The sequence below is a fragment of the Trachurus trachurus genome (assembly GCF_905171665.1).
Source record: "Trachurus trachurus genome assembly, chromosome: 6".
NCBI classification, from domain to species: Eukaryota; Metazoa; Chordata; class Actinopteri; order Carangiformes; family Carangidae; genus Trachurus; species Trachurus trachurus.
This window is the reverse complement of record NC_139897.1, coordinates 16,309,527-16,330,349: the sequence shown is the minus strand read 5'-3', so window position 1 is coordinate 16,330,349 and position 20,823 is coordinate 16,309,527. Positions and strand designations below refer to the sequence as shown.

Below are 20,823 nucleotides of genomic sequence, written 5' to 3'. Positions count from 1 at the left end.
TTAGAAATAGCCTCTTTAGTAGCCGGTCATTGTGAAATATAGTAGACATTGGTAAAATTATTTCTTTACACAGATTGTATTCAGAGATACCACCAGTCCAACAGAGCTTTGATTTTCAGATCTGATATGTGACTGTCACCGTTTTGATTTATTTTCAGAATATTTAGTCAGTTGTCAGTAAGTCATAATAACTTGGAAAATGAATGCCTTTTCTGATTTTGCATATGTGTGGATTTGTGTGCGAGTGTTACAGGGAGACAAGGAGAGACGCAGAGAAATATTATAATACGAGTTGATTAAGACCCTCATCAAAGCAGATAAATCATTACAAAGCCTTTTATCAGCCCTGTGTTCAACAGGCAATAAAACACACATCAGATCCAGCTGATCACTGGCAAATCACACCCTAAGCCTCTTCAAGGCATTATCCTAGGCATTATGCAGACACACACACATGTACACATGTACACACATACTCACGTACACACAGACATACTCAAAAAAACACAACCTCTGTGCTCTTCCCACTCATGTGTACATTGGCTGCCAGGGCTGTCTTTGTATCCCATCACCATAACAACTGCTTCACAGAACATCTGAAAAAAAGGAAAAAGCCAAAGTGAATTTCCCTCACTCAGTCTGACTTGGAGATGGTGAGAGTAGCGGTCGGCAGCTCCTCGCAGCATGTCACTGTGGTGTGTGTGAACAAGAGGCAGGCTTGTAGTGGCAAGCGGGCAGCGGATGACTTAGTCTGAAGAGAAAGAGGGTGTGTGATGTGAAATCCAGAAGGTGTTTGAGTGTGACTTGTCAGGACAAGGGATATACAGTATACTATGATGCCGCATATGGTGAGTGTCAAAACAGCTGCTGTGTTCTGCTTCCATCCTTGCATGTAAGTGTGCACATTTACTGTATATGTATTGCTTTATCATATATGAGCTGTCTGCAAAGTAATTGAGCTGTCTAAAATACAAAGAGTCTGTGTGTGTGTGTGTGTGTCTGGAGCGTTTTGCACATGTGGATGTTATGTAATGAGTGAGACTCAAACCTTGAGAGTGCAATAGTAATCAAAGTTGAAGCTCATTTGGGATACTGCAGATATTGTGTAATTACATCCTGCAGGAAACATTTTAGGCCATCATCATGTTTTCATATTTTATGTTCAAAATTAGATTAGATAGATAGATTGGAAATTTGTTTTAATGATTTCTCTCTGCGTTCTGTAAGTACAGCCCATAGACACTGGATACAGTACATGCTGGTCTATGATGTTATGTCTCAGATAGTCCCAGACAGATTGTTTCCCTGATTCTTCAGGCTATATCCACATATTATGAAATGCTAGTGCTGGTACCTTGCTCATAGCTTCATTTTTCACTTTATACTCTACAGGCTTACACCTTCAGTAGAAGTGATGAATATTTTTAATCATAAGTCACAGAGGAAATTAAGTGGATTTGTACAGTATGTGTACTTGTTTTATGAAAATGGTTTAAAACATCAATATTAGCTCTAAGGCACTGCACAATATTAAAACCATTACATTTGAACTTATTTTGTGTGTGCTCATCTCAGAAAGGTAAAGTCTTCATTTCAGAGTTACAGCATGTTGACATTTCAGAGGAAGAACATCAATCTTGCACTCTATGTTTTATGTTGATCGATGCAGTGTTTACAGTACCACTTTAAAACCCCCACCGGCATTGCGCTAAATGTTAGCTACAATGCTAACGTAATGCAGGAGTGTTTTTTGTAACAAAGCTGGTAAATGTAGCTGCATCTGCTGCTTCATATTAATACATGGCTTGGACAGTATTTTTGTCTAGTCTTCAAATGAGGCAACATTTTTTATTAAATTCAGAAAGATAAACCATCCATCTTTCAGGGAAAGCATTGGTCAAAAGTGATAAACTGCAATAACAAATGTAATTGTAGAGCGGTGAAAGTTAGAAACTTCTCACATGACAGTGGCAAGGGATGTGCGAAAGAGTTTTTTTCCCCACACCTTACTACACGTTTACTAACGGCCTTTCCCTGTCTTTTTTAGTCCATCCCATAATGGCTTATACATCTAATGCACATGGTCCATTTCCTTGGCATGACAGAACAGAAATAAAACCTTTAAACACAGAAGAAGAGAGCAGACACTTTAGTTTTTATCTCTGACCTGCATTATTAAACAACATCATCCACATGAATCTGACATCACCCAATCACAGCTTTCTCTTCCTTTTACCTCCCCATCTCCCTGCTCCCTTGTCTCCCTCTATTAGGCAAACCTGAAGAAGTTTATGGAGTATGTGCAGCAGAGGAACATTGAAAAGGTCTCAAGGTTCTTGGAAAAAGGCCTGGACCCCAACTTCCATGATCCAGACTCGGGAGGTGAGGATGACTGCACTGAGAGATACACTATCCCTGTCCTACTTATATTATTCAATTTTTCACCTTTGTGAAATTGTCTTTTCTCCTTTGTTTTCTCCTTCCCCTTTTGACTGTCTTCACCACAAAATGACCATGTATGGATTTTGAGAAATAAGCCCTCTGCATGATGAGTAAAGCTGGATTACTCCCTTTGCTAATCTCCCCGTGTTTATGCAAATGTTTGTCCAGCCATAAAGGAGATTTCCCTGTTGGGTGACCTGTAGTCTGGCAGAGGAGCTGTGAAGCGAGGCAAACATGAGAATAGGTTGGTTTAACACCAACAGGAAGCAGCCACTTAGGAGCACCGGAGGGTGACAATCATGACAGCCAAAGCAGTTATCCAAATGCAGAGTCACTGCAATCATAAACCCACAGTTTTTATAAATTGGCAATTTTGTCATCAGATATTGACAGCTTCAATTGTGGGATGTTCATTTCTTAGAAAAATGCACAATACACTTTTCAATGGGGATTGCTCAAATTTTTGTACATTTCCCTCTCTCCTCCTTGGATTTTACAGAATGTCCTTTAACGCTGGCAGCACAGCTGGAGGGATGTGCAGAGCTCATCAAGGTGCTGAAGAGTGGAGGGGCACATCTGGACTTCAGAACAAAAGATGGCATTACTGCCCTACACAAGGCTGTGCGCAGCAAGAACCATACAGCGCTTATAGTGAGTAGACAACAAAGGCACACAATCATAGCAGAAATCTGACTCGACTCTTTATTTCTTTTGCTACGCTGAATGCTTGCTTGCAAACTTCTCCTATGGGAAAGGAGAGTTTGCAGGCAGGCAATCTCTGGCAGAGGGTGCTTGAGCAATTAAGCACAGAGGGTGCTTGAGCAATTACTAAATATGTGAGGCTTAATATGCCCTCTTTGAATGAGCTGGCATATTCACTGAATGGCCTTGCATGTGTCTGGTTTGAGGAGGCTTGTAACCTAAATGAAAGGGTTTACATGAGTCATATAATTGATTTCATACCAGGCCTGAACTGTTCAAATTGAAATTGGTTACTTCTTCTCAGTCATTGTCCAAATATTCAATGTCGGGCCATGTAACATGCATACGCTGTTGTTGCTGTTGGTACAATAAGTCATGTGAGGTTATCTTTCAGTAGCTTGTCATACTACTGTATATCTGTACAGTAGATGTATGATGAATTGATCAGTACCACTTAATGATAAGCTTGCAGAGGTTTTTTTTTCCCCTGACACACCATTTATTTAGTGTGAAGAGCAGTTATATAATACAGCCCCATGTACCAGTATCTTTGACCTTCATATTGCATGGTCATAATAATACATGGTAATAGATGGTACTGTGTGAAGACCTTTAAGCATCATTCCCACCTGACCACCTTCTTTTCCCAACAGACATTGTTGGACTTGGGTGCATCACCTGACTATAAAGACAGTAGGGGGTTGACTCCGCTCTACCACAGCTCAATGGTAGGAGGAGACCCCTACTGTTGTGAGCTGCTGCTGCATGATCATGCACAGGTCGGCTGCGTGGATGAGAATGGCTGGCAGGAGATACACCAGGTAATGCACACTGACACACACACCGATAAAACAATGATGGGTTATGTGCTGAATACCAATGCAGGTGTGAGGTAAGTGGTCCTTCACAGGAAGGCAGCACTTTTTTTCCATTCTAAAAGACTGGACAGATGTTTGTATTGATTTCCAACTTAAACCACATGTGCACATATTTGAAAGTCTGTTTTTTGTAAATGAATGAACGTTGGCTGCTCAAATCCATTAATACATACTATATGGCATTTGTGTGACCATCAACACCCATACATTTTGTAACACACAAACATTTTGCTCTTTTTGTACTGTGAGAAATACAGTTCACTAGCACAAACGCTATTATGTAATTACTATGTAGTTGTTGCCAAGTGGTAGTTTGTTAAGTTAAGTAACAAATCAGAAACACAGTATAAAGAGTGCATTTGTACACACATGCAGCCACAAGACATTCCCTGCTTTATAAACATAGTGGAGGTTAGTGTCTACATGCTGTTTTTGTTTGTGATTGTTTTCAGCCTATATCTGAGTAGTGACAGTAGGACACTGGAGGTCTAAATGTTCTTGTACAGTAAATGAAACCAAAAAGGCAGCTATGGGATTTACCTCCTCTGTTGCCGACACTGAATATAAATCAGTGCTGAGGGAAAGTTGAATAGCAACACCAAATTGTAATCAGAGTTAGGGAATCAAGCTAATCCTAATGTTGAGTAAACAATCAGATGTGATACATTTGGATGCAAAATTTATTGGCTCCTCTCTGGGAGAAAACCTGCATTATCACTTTCATTCCACTTTATCTGTTGCCATTGTAAATGACTCTTTTGAGGTGAAAAGCAGAAAGAGGCAGCATGTCAGTCAATATTTTCCTGTCACACACATTGCCATCAACTCCCCCCCTTCATCTGTCTTTCAGTGTGAATTCTGTCTGCTGCTTGCGCTACACTATCTGCCTGGTGTACTGTAGTTTATCTCAAGGTCTTGCTGTGATATAAACATTACAAACAGATTTGTTTTTGAACGGCACTTACCGGTGATTGAAGACACATCCTCTGTAGATTAAGGTTGTCTCACTCGCACCTGTGTTCATGTGTAATCCAAGAGTGACTTACATGATGTTGAGATCAGGACTCTGTGGAGGCTAGACCATTTGTTGCCAGACTATTTGTTCTTCTTATTGCTGACGGCATCTCTTAGTGATTCTGGCTGTTTGTTTGGGGATGTTTTCATGCTGCAAAATGAGTTGAGGACTGATCAGATGCCTCAGGATCTTTACTGTATGAAGGTCACTCTCCAGTATCATCATCTGCTGCACTTGACAGTGTAAATATCACCAGCACTGTATACTAGAATATTCTCTAGTCCAATATCTCATTAACTGTTTTCCCAATGGCTGCCTCTTACGTCAGCCATGGACCGCATTGTCAGATTGTGAAAAGGTATAATATTAATATTTTTGTACAGTTGTGCTTTTTTCAATGCAAACTGAATCTGTCCTCCTTTCTGATTTCCCAATGCATGTTCAGGTCCTAAGCAGAGGGAGAGAGGGTTGTTGTCTTTATATGTGTGCCATTTTAATGTGTAAATAAAGTACAGGGTTTAATGGAAAGATTGATAGTTCAGCATGGAAGCAGATCATGTTTCTTTAATCCTAAATCCAAGACACTGAAATGTAAATCCAGTAGTCCTTCAGCCATTTCTCTCCATTGTATTTCTTTCATCTCCTCCATGTCTCTTATTTTTTTCTTTGTCCTCTGGAGCATTAGTATTCTAGTGGTATGTATTGTGTACAATAGGATGCACTGTGGAAGGCCTGATAACCGACAACAATCCCGGCACCATTTGTGCACTGTCGCACTGCTGTCACACACTCTTAGCAAGACAGAGCATAGGAGGTAGAGAATAATTGTTGGGGAGAGTTAGTGCATTTCTTTGTCAATGACACAGGACAATACAAAGGAATGGGAGGGAGAAAAGAGCGAGGAGATAGAGATTAGATGAAAACTTTATTACTTCCAGTTATGTGAAACAAAAAAGCTGAAAAAAGGCATCACCCTCAACAGGATAACTTTAACTCACAGATTTACATTTGGCCTCAGGTACTGTATGTGATACAAATAAGGTTCTCCCTTGCTTTTAGAGACTGTTAACAACATGAGAGGAGCATTTTACAAAGGAAGTAGCCCAAGGAAATACACAAGAAAAAGTTGTTGTTGTTTTGGCTGCTTTTTGTGGTCGTGCACTTCATATTCAAGCTATTCTACTCTAATAACTCCAATAATATGTTGTGACAAAGGAAAGAAGTACGTTACAACTGCAGAGGTCTGCTTGTGTTGGTTTTTGTCAAGTAGGCTGCAGGTACTAACCAAAACCATAATTGTGTACATAACATCAGTTTTCACCTTTTTACCTTTTGTCAGTTTACAAAAACACAGTGCACTGTTGACTCGTTTGGCAAAGTTGCACATACTTGTAAGATCTTTGTTCAAAATCCAGCATGTTAGACCTTTGTCACAAATGATTTCCTGTCCTGGTCTTCTTAAATCCAACAAATACAAGTAGAATGTGCTGCCCTGGTCATGTACGAGCCACAGTGTGATTGCTCCCTCTTGAATTGGTTGATAAACAAGTCTTTATTGTGTGTTTGTTTTCAGGCCTGCCGCTATGGCCACGTGCAACATCTGGAACACCTGCTGTTTTATGGAGCTGACATGAGCGCCCAGAATGCATCTGGAAACACCGCCTTGCATGTGTGTGCTCTCTACAACCAGGTAACAGTTACAAAAAAAAAAAAAGTAGTACAACACACGTGGTTGTGCTTTACATGATTTGCATTCAGTGCTAATGATCAGTGCCAGTGCAGGAGGAAGTGTCATATTTACGCAGCAGGGTGACAAGCTGCAGGTCGAGAGAGTAAACGACTGTGGTACATTTACCTTCTCAGACATCATTAATGAACTATCACAGTATCAATGTTGTGTTTTCCACGTACATTGGTCCATGTGTCTGTATATTTGAACTGTAGATTTTTTTTCGCATGTGCATTATGTAAGGATGTATGGAAGCTTTTGTCTGTTTGCTTGTCCTCCAAGAGCCGTGGGAGGGAGACCTTGTGGTGCAGCCTTGGACCTAGTGGGGCTTCAATGTATTTTGAGAGGACGTTCATGCAATGCAGAGACTTGCTGTTACTGTCTGTAGTCGCGAGATAGCCTTCACATTATGTTTCATCTGTTTGTATGTGTATGAAAATGCACATGTTTGTGCACTTGAGTGGCAGTCTGAGACAGGTTTCTTCTACAGTACCCGGTAATTTTATCCACTATCTGTTGCCTGTTCTGATCCGACTGGGAGTGAGAGACTTAAATGGCCAAAGCTACTCCAACATTTCATGTGCACCCGTATTGCAGGTTTTACAGTAAACACACGGAGAAGACGGCTACAGCGTGTGCCAACTTCCTGTTTAAAAAAAAAAAGTGGGATATTTAAAGCAGAGCTACCCTGTTTAAAGCTATTGAGCTAAAATGCCTAAATGCTAAAACACATCTTGTTTTTACAAGAGGTATCTATTTCTAAGAATTTTCTTGTTGCTTGGCATGTCTAATAGGATAGGGAAGGAATTGTTTTGTGTTATTTCTTTTTCATATGCCATGAAAAGACAAAAACAATGCTTTAGTCTCTTTATATTTTCCCACTTCCCTACCCTATCTGTGGCTGTCAGCCCCAAGCCCATTTTGTCAGTCCTAAAGAAAAAGTATATATTATTTTTCCAGTAGGAAGACATTTGAGTATCCAGACACTTAGGTTTTTTAGCAAATATTCATCTAACATGATTAAGTTCCGCATTTGCTGGGGATAATTTTCAGATATGAATTTACACATGTATGGTATAGTACAATATTTACAGCAACTGGAGAGCTGGGAGTGTCCGAGTTCGTTGTAATAAATGTTACCTCGCTAACATTTATTGAGTGTGAATCATTAATGTGTTTTTGTTGGCAAACAAACATGGCACAAAGAGAAATGCTACAGTATGTACCTGTATTGTGCTTAACTTCAGGATTACCCTTTATAGGATAAGTGCATGTTCAATATGGTCTTGTTTAGGGATTTGTCCGCCTTGTTCAAGTAATTTTCTATCATTTAAATCTAAAACATCAGAAACTTGTTTCCTACTAGAGTAGCAGTACTTTAATACCTTAAATCCTTTGTAGTATCCAAGCTATTTTTTACTTGTTTATGAAATTACCCTGTGTGGTTGAGATGACAGAAAAGAAATGTATCAGTTTTATATAAGGAAGGCTACACGAAAACACTGGAAGAGGAGGGCAATGAAAAAAAAACACTGGTTTTACTTATGGGGAAACTATAAGTGTTCTTCTCAGATACAGTATGTCCTTGTGTCCTACTTGGTCAGAGGCTGTTCAAAGAGAAACATGTAGCTGGAAGTGGCTTTTCTGCTGCTTGGCTGGAAAACAGAGTAGCTCAGTTCATGAACATTAAATGAGCACTTCTTCTGTCTTTCACATACAAACAAGTGAAAAGTGTGTGTGTGTGTGTGTGTGTGTGTGTGTGTGTGTGTGTGTGTGTGTGTGTGTGTGTGTGTGTGTGTGTGTGTGTGTGTGTGTGTGTGTGTGTGTGTGTGTGTGTGTGTGTGTGTGTACAAGCTGTGTGTAACATGTCCACGTGACTTTAGTCAGTACATGTTCCACTTCTCAGTGAAACACGGTCGAGAGGTAATGTGTGCCTGTGGAGAAAGAGGGAATATAATATATATAATATAATAATCCAAGAGAGAATGAGTAAAAAGCTAAATTTAAAGTTTTAACTGGGATAACTTTTGGAAAGTCAACCAGTGCCGAGGACAGCTGTTATCCTGCCAGTGGAGGCCGAAGTCAAACATTTAGCTGATTGATCCCAGACACAGTGCGTCTGCTGGGTTCCAGCAGGCTCAAAACAGGCCTGGCTGAGCTGATTATGTACAATCACAGAAATAAAGGAGCTGGTAGAATTGACCAGGACAGGAGTAGTCCAGTGGCAGAGATCAATAGATTCACGTGGAGAGAGAAAAGGCGGACGGATACATAGATGAGTTCTGGAGAGATTAGATGAATGACAAGATACCATATGCACCATCAGCAACAGAATAAAGTTTGATCAGTGCTCTGAAAACCACATTCCCAGGGTCTGGCTGGCTATTAACATTGAGGGGTTTATATCAGGGTAGATGTGGCCAGCAGCAGTGAATGAAGGCGAGGCAGGGGTCTTTTACCTAGGAGCTGGTGGAATGATCGGGACGACGGGGAAGGATACAGTACTGTAGGTAATTGCAAGTGGGGACAGCACTGATGAGTGCAATTAAAGGGAGGTGGTACATAAGCTGCCTAAACCAGCCAAACAAATTAAACTTTGTAATACAAAGATTTTTATAACAGTAGTTGTAGTGAAGACATTATGGTCTGTAACAACTTGATAGACACTATAATGAGAGAGAATTCAGCTCTGCTTTAAGTTCTTCAGCCCCCCATTAGGGCCAGTTAATAATAATAGATTTTATTTCATAGGTGCCTTTTTGTCACTCAAGGACACCTCACAATGAATAAAGGAAAGTGCAAAATAAACAATAAAAACCACAAGAGATACACAAGATTAAAAACAGGCTTATCTTATTAGGCTAAAGAGGAACACACAGTTCACTGTGTATTCCTCTGTAGACTCATTTAGTCACATGAAGCAAACAGAAGCAGGCGACATGTTGAATATACTTAATTGCAGCTTTTTCTGTGCGGGATGCAGTAAATGACTATGTCAAGGACATCGACTAAATGCATCACAACATTTTTCTAAGACTGAGATTAAACTTGCTTTGGGATTTCACTTCTTTCCTCCTCCTCTATGGCTCTCTCCCCCCATATGAATGATTCACATTTCATACTAATCAAACCATTCAGTGACCTCTAATATCCTAGGGATAGGGGCATAGCCACCACATTTTTCCACTGATTTTCCACGTTTACCTTTAATTTATCACCTGTCTAGAGTTCCAGCTAAAAAAGACTAATGTTGCAGCAACTGAGTCATCATACTGGTGTGAATTCATGCATTAAAAAGATTCAAGTATCAAGCATTTTAGAGGAGATTTGAAAATAACGAGATATATGTTGTGTATGGCAATAGCCTATACGATTGTAATATTGTTTACAAGCCATACTAGCAAATGACAGCGAAGACTCCTGGTTTTCTTAATTTATTCCTATAGGAATCCTTGGAGAGAAGCGTAAGACAGATGGCCCACACTGTAATTGGCCTCCACGTGTGCATGTCTGTGTGTATGTGTCTGTGCAAATGAGTATGGAAAGTCACTAAATGGCAGAAAGATTCAGCTGTTGAGGTTCTCAAAGCTTATTTCTTTATTTCTTTTGATTATTTAGAAGGACAACACATTTGCACCAACAAACGACATGAGGTTAACATGGTATGCATCGAAATTCAATTCCTCTTTTCTTTTTCCCTGGAACACTTCAATGGTTAATCCTAACAGCCCTCTACACTTTCAGTGCATTCCCTATGATTGAATTCTTTAAACCTACCCCAATCACCAGGTTTCTTCTTACGGTAATTGTCATTTGTGTACTCACACATCTGTCTTAATAAAAACATGCAGTCAGCTAGCCTCTCAGGTTTAGTTTTGAATTAATTTAACGGTTGTGATTATTGTGAGCCTTGAGCCTAATAAGTGTGTGTTTGTATTTAAACAGCTTTGTATGTTTATACAGGCATGGCTGTACATTAAACTGCACAATGTATTGGGAGATTGGTAATTAATAGTAAGCTAGGCTAAGATCTGTAGGAGTCCATCTATATGGGTTTTTGGACACTTAATTGTTGTAAAGGCTACTAGTGGCAAGAGTAATCATGCATTTTCATAACACACGCTCCACTTGTGTTTTCACCATCTCACTTTATATGGGCTTTGCAGGTTTATGTCAGTTTTCTGAGTTCCAATTGACACAGTCACTAAACACCCTGCTGAGGCCAGGGGAGTCTGACAGTGTCCACAGCTGCCATGTACTATGCGTTTTACCAGAACAGGGTGCTCCACTGCGCTAATGTCAGCTTTCTACACTAATGCAGGACTGTGGAGGTAAACCCGGCTTGATGAGTGAAGCCACTATGCGATTATTAACTAGTGTTTCGTCGATCTGTGCACGTGTGTCCCAGAATGTGAGTTACTAGAGTCATTGTTCGTCGTGTTAATTCTGCTCTCAGTGTTAAATTACATATCGACCCTCCGCCTGCCAGAACATGGACACATAACACTGTCTCTCAATCTATGATTGGGCTTTTTTTTTGCCAGGGGCGCCTGTGCTCATTTACACATAAACGTATGGGGGTATTCTCACACATAGAGACAGAAAGTGAAATGTGTGGTTGTGAATTAATGAGTTCAGTTTTAATTGTTTCTTGTTCTGAGTAATTATGCCTATGTTCTGTATGCACATGCTATGTAGTATTATACTTAGGCACTGCTTTGCTCCCAGTCATGGTAGACATGGCATGTTTGGCCACCTAACTTTATGAGGACAGTTAGAGTGAGAGGAGATGAGCGTTAGAGGCTCCTAGTCTTGTCCTGTCAGGTTGTCCACCATGTGCTGGTGACCAAAGCTGGTGAGAAACTTAGAAGGTAGCAGTTTAGCAAATGCACACAACCTATCCAGGGTGCAAGGACTGCTGCTGTGACGATCTTATAGCAATGTTTCAACAGTAAAACATTAAATAACAATATTATATAAATTATTTTGAGGGCGTCACAGCCATAAGGAGAGCTGCCTACATCAGTTTTCTCAGACATAACCTCTGGAACACTGGAATCTTAAATAACTTTACTTCAAGTATAATGTGAATTAGTTTATTGAAATATTGATCAGGGCAATCATATCCTCCCAAATATTGTTAAGGACATGGTTCTACAGTCTATATTCAAATCTACAGTTAGTTAAAGAGGATTAAGATGATTTTTACTGTAATTGAACAGTTTCAGATTAATTGTGATGGTAAAATGACTTCGTACAGGGAGAATGGAGGCTATCTGCCTTCCCCATAGCGTCTCTTGGCTGAAGACCAACCTTGCAAGATCAGCACCACCGACCCAGTGTCCCAGCTCTCGTCTCTCACAAACACACCCCTTAATCTCTTGTCTCTTGTCAATGACAGATAAGACAACACAATATACACATCATAAGACGTACAGTATATGATATGTAACGTTATCCTCCATGGATTGCCTTCTTGTCAGTGCACGTGGCTGGGGAGTGGGGAGTGGTGGGGGTGCATGCTGTAGTTCCACTTGAAAATGCATTATGTTGAAGGGTATGAGATTGTTTTGCAGAGGATGTGTATGTATCTACAGTATGCGCCCTGTGCTCTCTGCTGTGCTTATTTTTATACCACCTCTTACCATACAGACAGTGACAGTTGTCACTGACTCAAGTAAAGATGAGATTTTTAGAGGCACCTCATGGAACTGGCTTGTCACAAATTCATATTTAGCTGCTGCTTTTTGCATTTGTCATTAGTTTGAATATATACAGTGTGTGTGTGTGTATTGACAATGCACCTGTGTACTGTATTTGTGTGAATTTTATATATTTGTACCATGAGAAGGAGAATTTGGGTTGAGCAAAAATAAGTATTTTTCTAATTTCTTCACTTATAGTTGTGCAAACACAATCAGCGGTCGTGATGAGTACAGCACTGAAATCTTCATGTTTGAATAAGGATATCCTTTCAGTGACTCATCATGAAATATCAAATTATTCCCCAGAACCTGCATAGCACAAGGATTTCTCAAGGGGCATTTGTGTTCTTTTCTCGCTGCCACTAGAGCTTTATCTGTCGGAGTCATTCTCAAACAGACCTCATACTCCCAGACACGCTTCGTTTGGAGGTGATCAAAGAGGTTGCTTGTAATGCCGCCTCTGGCAACAAATGCCGCACTGCTTAGCCTGGTAATTGTATTCCACTCGATATTTGACTTTATAAAACCAAAACATGTCTGAATTTTGTAATGTTTTGTTTTCTAAAAATGTTGGTCTCCCTTTCTTAACCTTTCTTTATTATTAAAATTAAAGTTTGTTTGGTTGGTGCTACTGCTATTAATAGCTGTGCTGGTTAAGTAGGATTATTTGATGCTTTAGCTGGACTTTATTTAATATGACCTTTAATATCTCATCTATACTGATACAACATGGCTAAATCCATTTCATGGCACATGGCTGATACTTTGTAAACCACCCACCTTTAATGGAGAAGCCAATTAGAACCTTGGAAATGGCACCTTCAGGAGCTCCATACATCATTGTGTGAATGCGTGTGAGTGTGTGAGCGAGTGTGCAATTGTTTGTGTGTGTAGGTTGTTCTGTATGGTAAAATCAAATACAATGACATTTAAAACTCCAAGCTAAACACATAAATCTCTCTGTTGTTATTCAGGATAGCTGTGCACGAGTTCTCCTGTTCCGGGGGGCCAATAAAGAGATAAAGAACTACAACAGCCAGACCGCCTTTCAGGTACTGTATGTATGGCATCCATACCTTTCATGTTTGACATGTCAGACCTGAATGGGTTTAATGACTAGTTCAAGGCCTAATACTGCTTTGTTGATTGCTATTAAATACTGTACTTACTACAGTACATACTAGGAGAGTAACAGCTCCTGACGTATCTGGCTTGTGTCTGAATTGCATCTCTTCTTTGTGTGAAATTGACACTGACAAAGGATTTAAGTTTATTCGTTTGTATATTTGTATGCCTATGTGGCTTTAGTGCTAAATGTCAGTGCTAAAAGATGAATTAGAAGAGTGAGTGAGGAAAGTATTGTGTTTTTATATTAACTAATTTCTTTGTGCTATTTGTTTTTAATGCATCTTTTTGTTTCCTTACCTGTACTCTTGTCTTTTCAAGGTGGCTATTATCGCAGGAAACTTTGATCTGGCTGAAATCATAAAGGTCCACAAAGCATCAGATGTTGGTAAGTTGGCAGCAGTGGTAGTATTTCACCAACCTCCCTCAGTGTTTTATTGTCATGTGGAGACATCAGGGTGAAGAATGGCCAGGCACTGACAGTGGAGAAGTTCAAGGACAGTGATTACAGGTTGAATACAGATGTGTGCAGAGATGAGGTAGAGGAGATGGAAGTGTAAACGGTGTGGGGAACATTTCAGGTGTTTTATTGGGTCCCTGCTGAATTGAGTAATGAACATATAGGGAAACTCTGCCATCTAGTGTGAAGAGGATGTAATATCATCTTTTTACATAGTGACTGGTTAAGTTTTTTATTCCTATTAGTTACAAACAGGTTAAAATAGACATCACTTCAAATGTGTGAAATCTATAGTTCATGTCACACTTTACCTACCTCTACTACTACAACACTATAGATACACATGGCATTATGCAGCCAATATGCTGCTAATACATAATAAATACTCATAGTTGTTTTTTTTGTTGCACTTTTTCATTAGAAGAACATTAATACTGAAACTTCATTACAATGAATTTCGTATTCTGTGTTTTGTTCTTTATTCTTCAGTGGTAGATATTAAAATATGCTGACCAATTAAAGCACTACCTTTGTTTAATACTCTCGTCCTCAGTACCAGATCCAATGGGTCATATGATTGTCGGTTTATACAGTTTATATCTGCATAAAAAGACATCACAAATTGACCCATAGTCTTCTGTCAGACTGGTGCACATGGGAAATAAGCTTTAACAAACACTGACCTTGATATATGAGATACGACACATTGCAGTTATTTCCCAAATTCAGTGTTGAATATGCTTGCTGCTGTTGCTCCATGTGATGGTGGGCCTGCTCTACACCTGCATATGTCTTTCTTGTCTCAGTGCCTTTCAGGGAGACCCCCTCCTACACTAACCGTCGACGTGTGATTCCTGGTGCCCTGCCCTCGCCACGTTCCTTGCTCCGCTCTGCGAGTGACAACAACCTGAACGGGGACCACGATCACATCCACAGTCAGGCCCCCCGTGAAATCCGTGGCCGCCAGGGTCACTCACCTGTCCCCTCACTGCGCAGTCTACCAGCTCTTGGGCAACAACACAGCAGCCTCGGAGAGGTGAGATCGAGCCACTGAGTTTCTGTCGGTGTGAGCACATTTTAGCATGAAGCTGTGAGCAGAGGAAACATAATCTCATTGAAGTATCCAAATGTAACATAAAAACGACTGCAATGTTATACACACGCATATCCTCTTCTGCTCTCTGTCAGAGCCGTCATGGTGAGATCCCTGACAGCAGTCTCCAGAGCACCGGCAGCTCCAGGTCCTCTCATTCCCGCTCGCCTTCACTACATCACATGCATGACGAGGACAGGCCGATTCCCAGAAGGTCCCACAGCCATGGCTACCCCCACGGACATGGCCCTCGTGGAAGACTCAGGTCTGTAAGATTACAATAGCTTTGACCTCCACTTCACATGATGTCACATTCACTGATTATTCAGCTGGACAAGTTTTATCGAGAGGTTTATAAACAAACAAATCGTCTTCCTAATGCTCCTAATTCATGTCTCACATTAACCAGTCTCAGCAGTTAGTCACCATATATAGATAGTCTGTTATTGGTCTTGTGATTGCACACATACCAAATTTCAAAAAAGCAAAACGCCCCATGTGTTGTGTCTGAGTCACTTGTTAGTCACTAGGCAGTGTTCTGCATCTTAGACCATCTGCTACCGTCTGCCACTGGTGATAAACATGACATAACATCAGTCAGTGCAGAATCTTGTTTATTTATTCATACATTAATCCCGGGCTCATATTAAAGCTATTTTTATGTCAAAACTGTAACCTGTCCAAAGAAATAATCTATATATACTGTAAAGCATCAACAAGGAACTGAACATGAAAACACATGGTGGCACATAATTCATAACATAACATAAATATAAATCACTAAGTACCTTTTCTTATTGTAATTGGTGTAGCAGTTGTCATGGTATGAAGGCATTGGTGCCAAGATACAGTAATCTTGACATGCAGGGCAGGACTACAGGATGCTCCAAATCTGTGTGTGTGTTTGTATGTTTTAACATGTATATATTATCCACATGCACACAGCTGTGCATGGGTGCCTTCACAGTTCAGAGATAGACAGATGGAGAGGGGCTAATAATGATCACCATGGGGACCAATTGGAGACTGCCAAGCAAGTGAGTGAGTGAGTGAGTGAGTGAGTGAGTGAGTGAGTGAGTGAGTGAGTGAGTGAGTGAGTGAGTGAGCAAGTTTGTGTGTGTCAGTTTGTGAAAGAGAGATTGAGACAGTGGATACATTCTGAAATTAGAGCTCTGAATAATGTCATTGGACGGGCCACTCAGTTCAAACAGCTTGTCAGGTGATTGATACATAAATCCACAGATTTGTACTGCTGGGTGTAACCCCCCCCCCTCTTGTACACTGAACCATTAGGCAAACTGCACAGGAAACTAGGACCCTAAACACACCCCAGAGCTAAAGACTGAAGTGGTTTAGTGACAGTTGGTTTGTTGTGCTTTTTATTATGATCATATGTCAGAGCAAGCTCACCTACGTACAACACAAATCTAATGTGATTCCTCAGTGTGTGGATGCCGTGTGTGGATGTGTGTGTGCGTGTGTGTTTGTGTGATGTCTGATGGGGGAATTGCATTACAGACACAACGCCAGCCGTACTCTCCTCTCCTCTAATACTCTCCTGTCACTTTACTCCATCCATCAAAGACTTTCTCTCTGTTTCTCTCTTGCACTCAGTTTCTACCTTTCATTCTGCCCTTCATACACACACAGACGCACACACACACACTGAGCCATTAATCTAAGGGTTTGCCACCATACATCATATTATGTGGACACATCACACAGTACATAAACTAAAACTGTGTTCAGTATAAAACTGAATTATATAAAGTGAATTTGCTTCATTAATAAATTAAGTGTTAAACCAGCTCTCTCTCTCTTACTGTCATGGCGTGCTTTGACAGTAAGTGAAGAGAGGGAGAGGGATAAAGGTGAAAAAGGAGGACAGCAGGTTTAGTATGTCCACTGTGTCCTGCCCTCAATGGCCTTCTGTACACAGGGAGTTGAGACCTTGTTCTTTTGTGTGCCTTACCCTTATACCAAGTGTTAAAGTGAGGTGAATGTATAAAAAGCCCAAAATGAGCAGCTGGTCCCCATAGCCAGAACCTGCACCCAAGTGAGACTGATGCTGTCCTTGAATATTTTCTCTCTAATATTTTTCCCTCCCCTCCTCTCTTTCTCTCTCTGACCTTCTGTTTATGCCCATGGTAACTCTAGAGGCATCATGGGTACCAGGGGAGTGTGAAATTAGCTTGGCCGGTCAACAGCCCGCCCAACGGCAGACTCCAGCAAGTTCCTGTGGAACTCACCATCTCTTCCTCCTCCCACGTGTGCAGAGCTGTTCAATAGCTTGGCCTGGCTTCAGCAGAAAGTTTAGATGTAGACAACAGAGAGGATACAGATAGGTCAGAATGGCTCGTTAAGACTCTTGATTTGAAGTGTATGATACAGGAAGAAGAAGGAGGCACCGCAGTTTATCTTTGACCATTTCAAAGTGTGTCTCTTGATTTAGTTTTCCCACAGCAGCACAGAAAAAAACATTTTTACATTTTCCACAAAATTCCTCTGCAGTTGCCATGGTGAAGTTAGTGTTCACATCAGTTTTTGTTTGGTGAAAACCATTATTAAATGCCCTTTGACTGGTTCAGATCAGAAGTGGCCTCAAGAGGTTTTTCTAATAGTTAAATGCCCACCCAAGCCACTGGTTGGAGGAAATATTTGAATGTCAGGATAAGCTTCAGCTGCCCTTTATCTGAAAAGTGTGGGAGGATATTTGTACACAAGGGACAAAATCTTAATATCAAATGAAGAGTCAGTCATAATCTGAATCATTCTGAACCATGAAAGATTGTTGTGGTACATGTAGCTGAAGGGGTCAGTGAGCAAGAAACTGTTTTTAACTAACCAATGTGCTGTTTTGTGACCCTTCATGCCATATATATGTATAGGCTATATACAGTAGGACCTAAAAGAGCAGTATCCCATTCTCTTTACCTTTTAATTCTTTTTAGTTGCTCTTCTCCTCACCTCTTTTTTTACATCCTTCCCTGTCTCTTTACATTAGTCACACCAGTTGTTGTTTGTGTGTAAATTATCCATGCTATCTTAACACAGCCAAAGGGCTGAGGTACAAAAAAAGAAGGACAGGAATAGGTTGGAAGAGAAGCTGGAGGTTCAGGGTTCAGCTTCTTTTGCTTCACATACAGTATGGAGAATTCACATCAAACGGCCACACAGGGAGTGGTATTGATCTGTTCACATCATAATTCTTATTGGAGGGTCATGCTGATAGGCTGATAGTGATCTTTTTGGGGTTTATCTCCTGCCTTAGTTTTGATACACCGATGTTATCTGCACGGCCTAGCCACACAAAATAAATCAGCAGTGCATGCTATTCACTATAGAGACATTGCTACATGTTTAACTGTCAAAATCAGAATACATCAAGCTATGTGGATGTGTTTTACCTATAGCACAGCCCGCTCCAAACATGAACCCTAGTACTGTATGTGGTACCACAGGTACCTTATCTACTTGGAGGATCGTCTGCCACTTATTCTGGTCCAGGTCATGGTAGCAGTTTGATAACCATACTACCCCCGATGTCCTTCTTTCCAGCCATTTCCCTCAGCTCATCCTGGGGGGCTCCAAGGCATTCCCTGACCAGATATGATATGTAATCCTTGCAGCATATTCTGAGTTTTCCCTGGGGTCTTCTCCAGTTTGATGTGCCCATGAAATTTTGCTCTGAGTGCCTTCTGCATATCTAAAGCCTTCACCTTATCCCTGGGGGTTAGCCCAGAAACCTTGTGAAATAAGCTAATTTTGCCATCTTGTATCCATGATCTCTGTCTTTCTGTCAGTTCCCAGGGCTCATGACCTTAGGTGAGGGTTTGAACGTTAATCAGCTGAGGGCCTGGCCCTCCGGCTCAGCTCAGTTTTTTCCAGACAGTACACCACTGCGGGTGCTGAATCAGTACACCTGTCAGTAAACCATGCTGTCTTGCCCAAGTCCACACAATATTTAAATTCTGTCATTTTAGTTGGGAGTGAATTGTTCATGACTCTCTTACAATGACAGATATTTTCAGGGCAAGGCCCTGTCTCCCTACAGTATATATTCCTCCACACATTAACAACACATCTTAGAAAAAGCAAACAATTGTTACCCATATGAGCCAAGTGGTTTGTTTATCCGAGCCTCCTCCCCCATCTCAGATCAAAGTGGAGATTAGAGTTACATTTTGATCACCCCAATTGACCCTTTGTACTAATTCTGCTGGTGAAGTCTCTGTGAAGCAAAAGCTTTCAGTGTACAAACAGATTTGCTGTTTAAGACTTCATATTGTCCAATGACCAGAGTCTGCATGTTAGTTCCTCCGCAATAGCCATAAACACTCCCACATTGGGCAATCATTCAAGTGCAGCAAAGCAAGGACAGACCGATGGTCATTAGGATGCAAAGTGTGATGCTGATTATGACTGAGTTTATAATGGGCTCATCTCACCTTAGGGAGCTGGGCTATTTGAGGAAAAAGCCATTTACCAGAGACAGCAAGGCAGTCATGTGAGAAAAGGCTTCACTGAGGCTGCTTAGTTTGATAGCATCTGCGAAAAATGGCATTTAATGACATTTGCAGTTGCATCTTCAGAGTTATGTAGGTAGTTCATAGATTCTGACATCCAGTATTATTGAGCTATTCAAATGTTAACCTGTCTGGCTCATTGATCGTAATCAAGTATTGGATTGCTTGCATGCCCAAATTATTGGCTTTAAAACTTGTGGTAAGAGCCACTTACCTGGAAAAAATCCCAAATTTGGTCCATTCTTGAAACCATAGATGAAAAGGAGAAAGGGCACAAAATAAATAAGACAAACATTATTTTGCTCTTAACTTTGCACAAAATGCATGTGCTTGGTTTGTGTAACTCACAGCTGATAAAAGAAAAGTTATATATCTATGACATTTTAGTTGAGCATAAAAGTTGCAAACTCATGTGAAGTGTATTAATAATTGATGGAACATTTATTTTTGTATCTTGTTTTATCTGATGTAGCTTTATTTAAATGGAATTTAAAACATTACTGGCAGTCACATACTTTGATCTGGATAAACTGATTTACTGCTGCCATATTCACTAGCTGTCATGCGCCTTTTTTCTCAGAGAGATTACTCAAATGTGCATGAAGAGATTATATATATATTTGTCAGCTGGGGCAATAAACCATGTATTTTGAGGTAAACCATTTATGACAAATTGACTGTTACAGATCCAGGTTTATATTATTAAGCTATTAGTGATTTGTTGGCTATATTTTTATGCATCCATGCTTATTAACAGCAAGAGTCAGAGACAAATGTTTTCAAATTGTCCGACTGACCGTTTGTGAACACAAAATCTCAGTAATGCCTTGAAGGAGTTTCTTCAAATTTGGCTCCAACAATCGACACAGGAATGAATGTTTTTGGTGGGATAATAGTCTACTTGCCAAAAATGAGTACCCGGAAATGTTGAGTACCCCAAAGTTTTATGTTAGAAATATATAGTATGGGTCCCCAGTATTCAGAAACTGCCGGATGCTAATTTATATATATTGGGCAATTAGCACAATTGACATAATTAGCATAAATTAGCATATATTTCAACAAAATTGACTTGGCTGATCTGGGCAATATTGGAGTGGTTTTAGGGGTTATTGATGATGCTGAATCCATTTCTGACATTTTCAAAA

General features: G+C 40.4%; 1 protein-coding gene across 1 annotated transcript in view; it reads left to right on the top strand.

Annotated features, from left to right (window-relative positions):
- shank3a (SH3 and multiple ankyrin repeat domains 3a) overlaps positions 1-20,823 on the top strand; it is a 150,576-nt gene that overhangs the window by 66,848 nt on the left and 62,905 nt on the right. Inside the window, 8 exon segments of the mRNA XM_083974021.1 lie at positions 2,274-2,382; positions 2,942-3,093; positions 3,798-3,965; positions 6,611-6,727; positions 13,446-13,523; positions 13,918-13,984; positions 14,863-15,092; positions 15,245-15,414. Of these exon segments, the coding sequence (XP_083830147.1) occupies positions 2,274-2,382; positions 2,942-3,093; positions 3,798-3,965; positions 6,611-6,727; positions 13,446-13,523; positions 13,918-13,984; positions 14,863-15,092; positions 15,245-15,414 (1,091 nt within the window).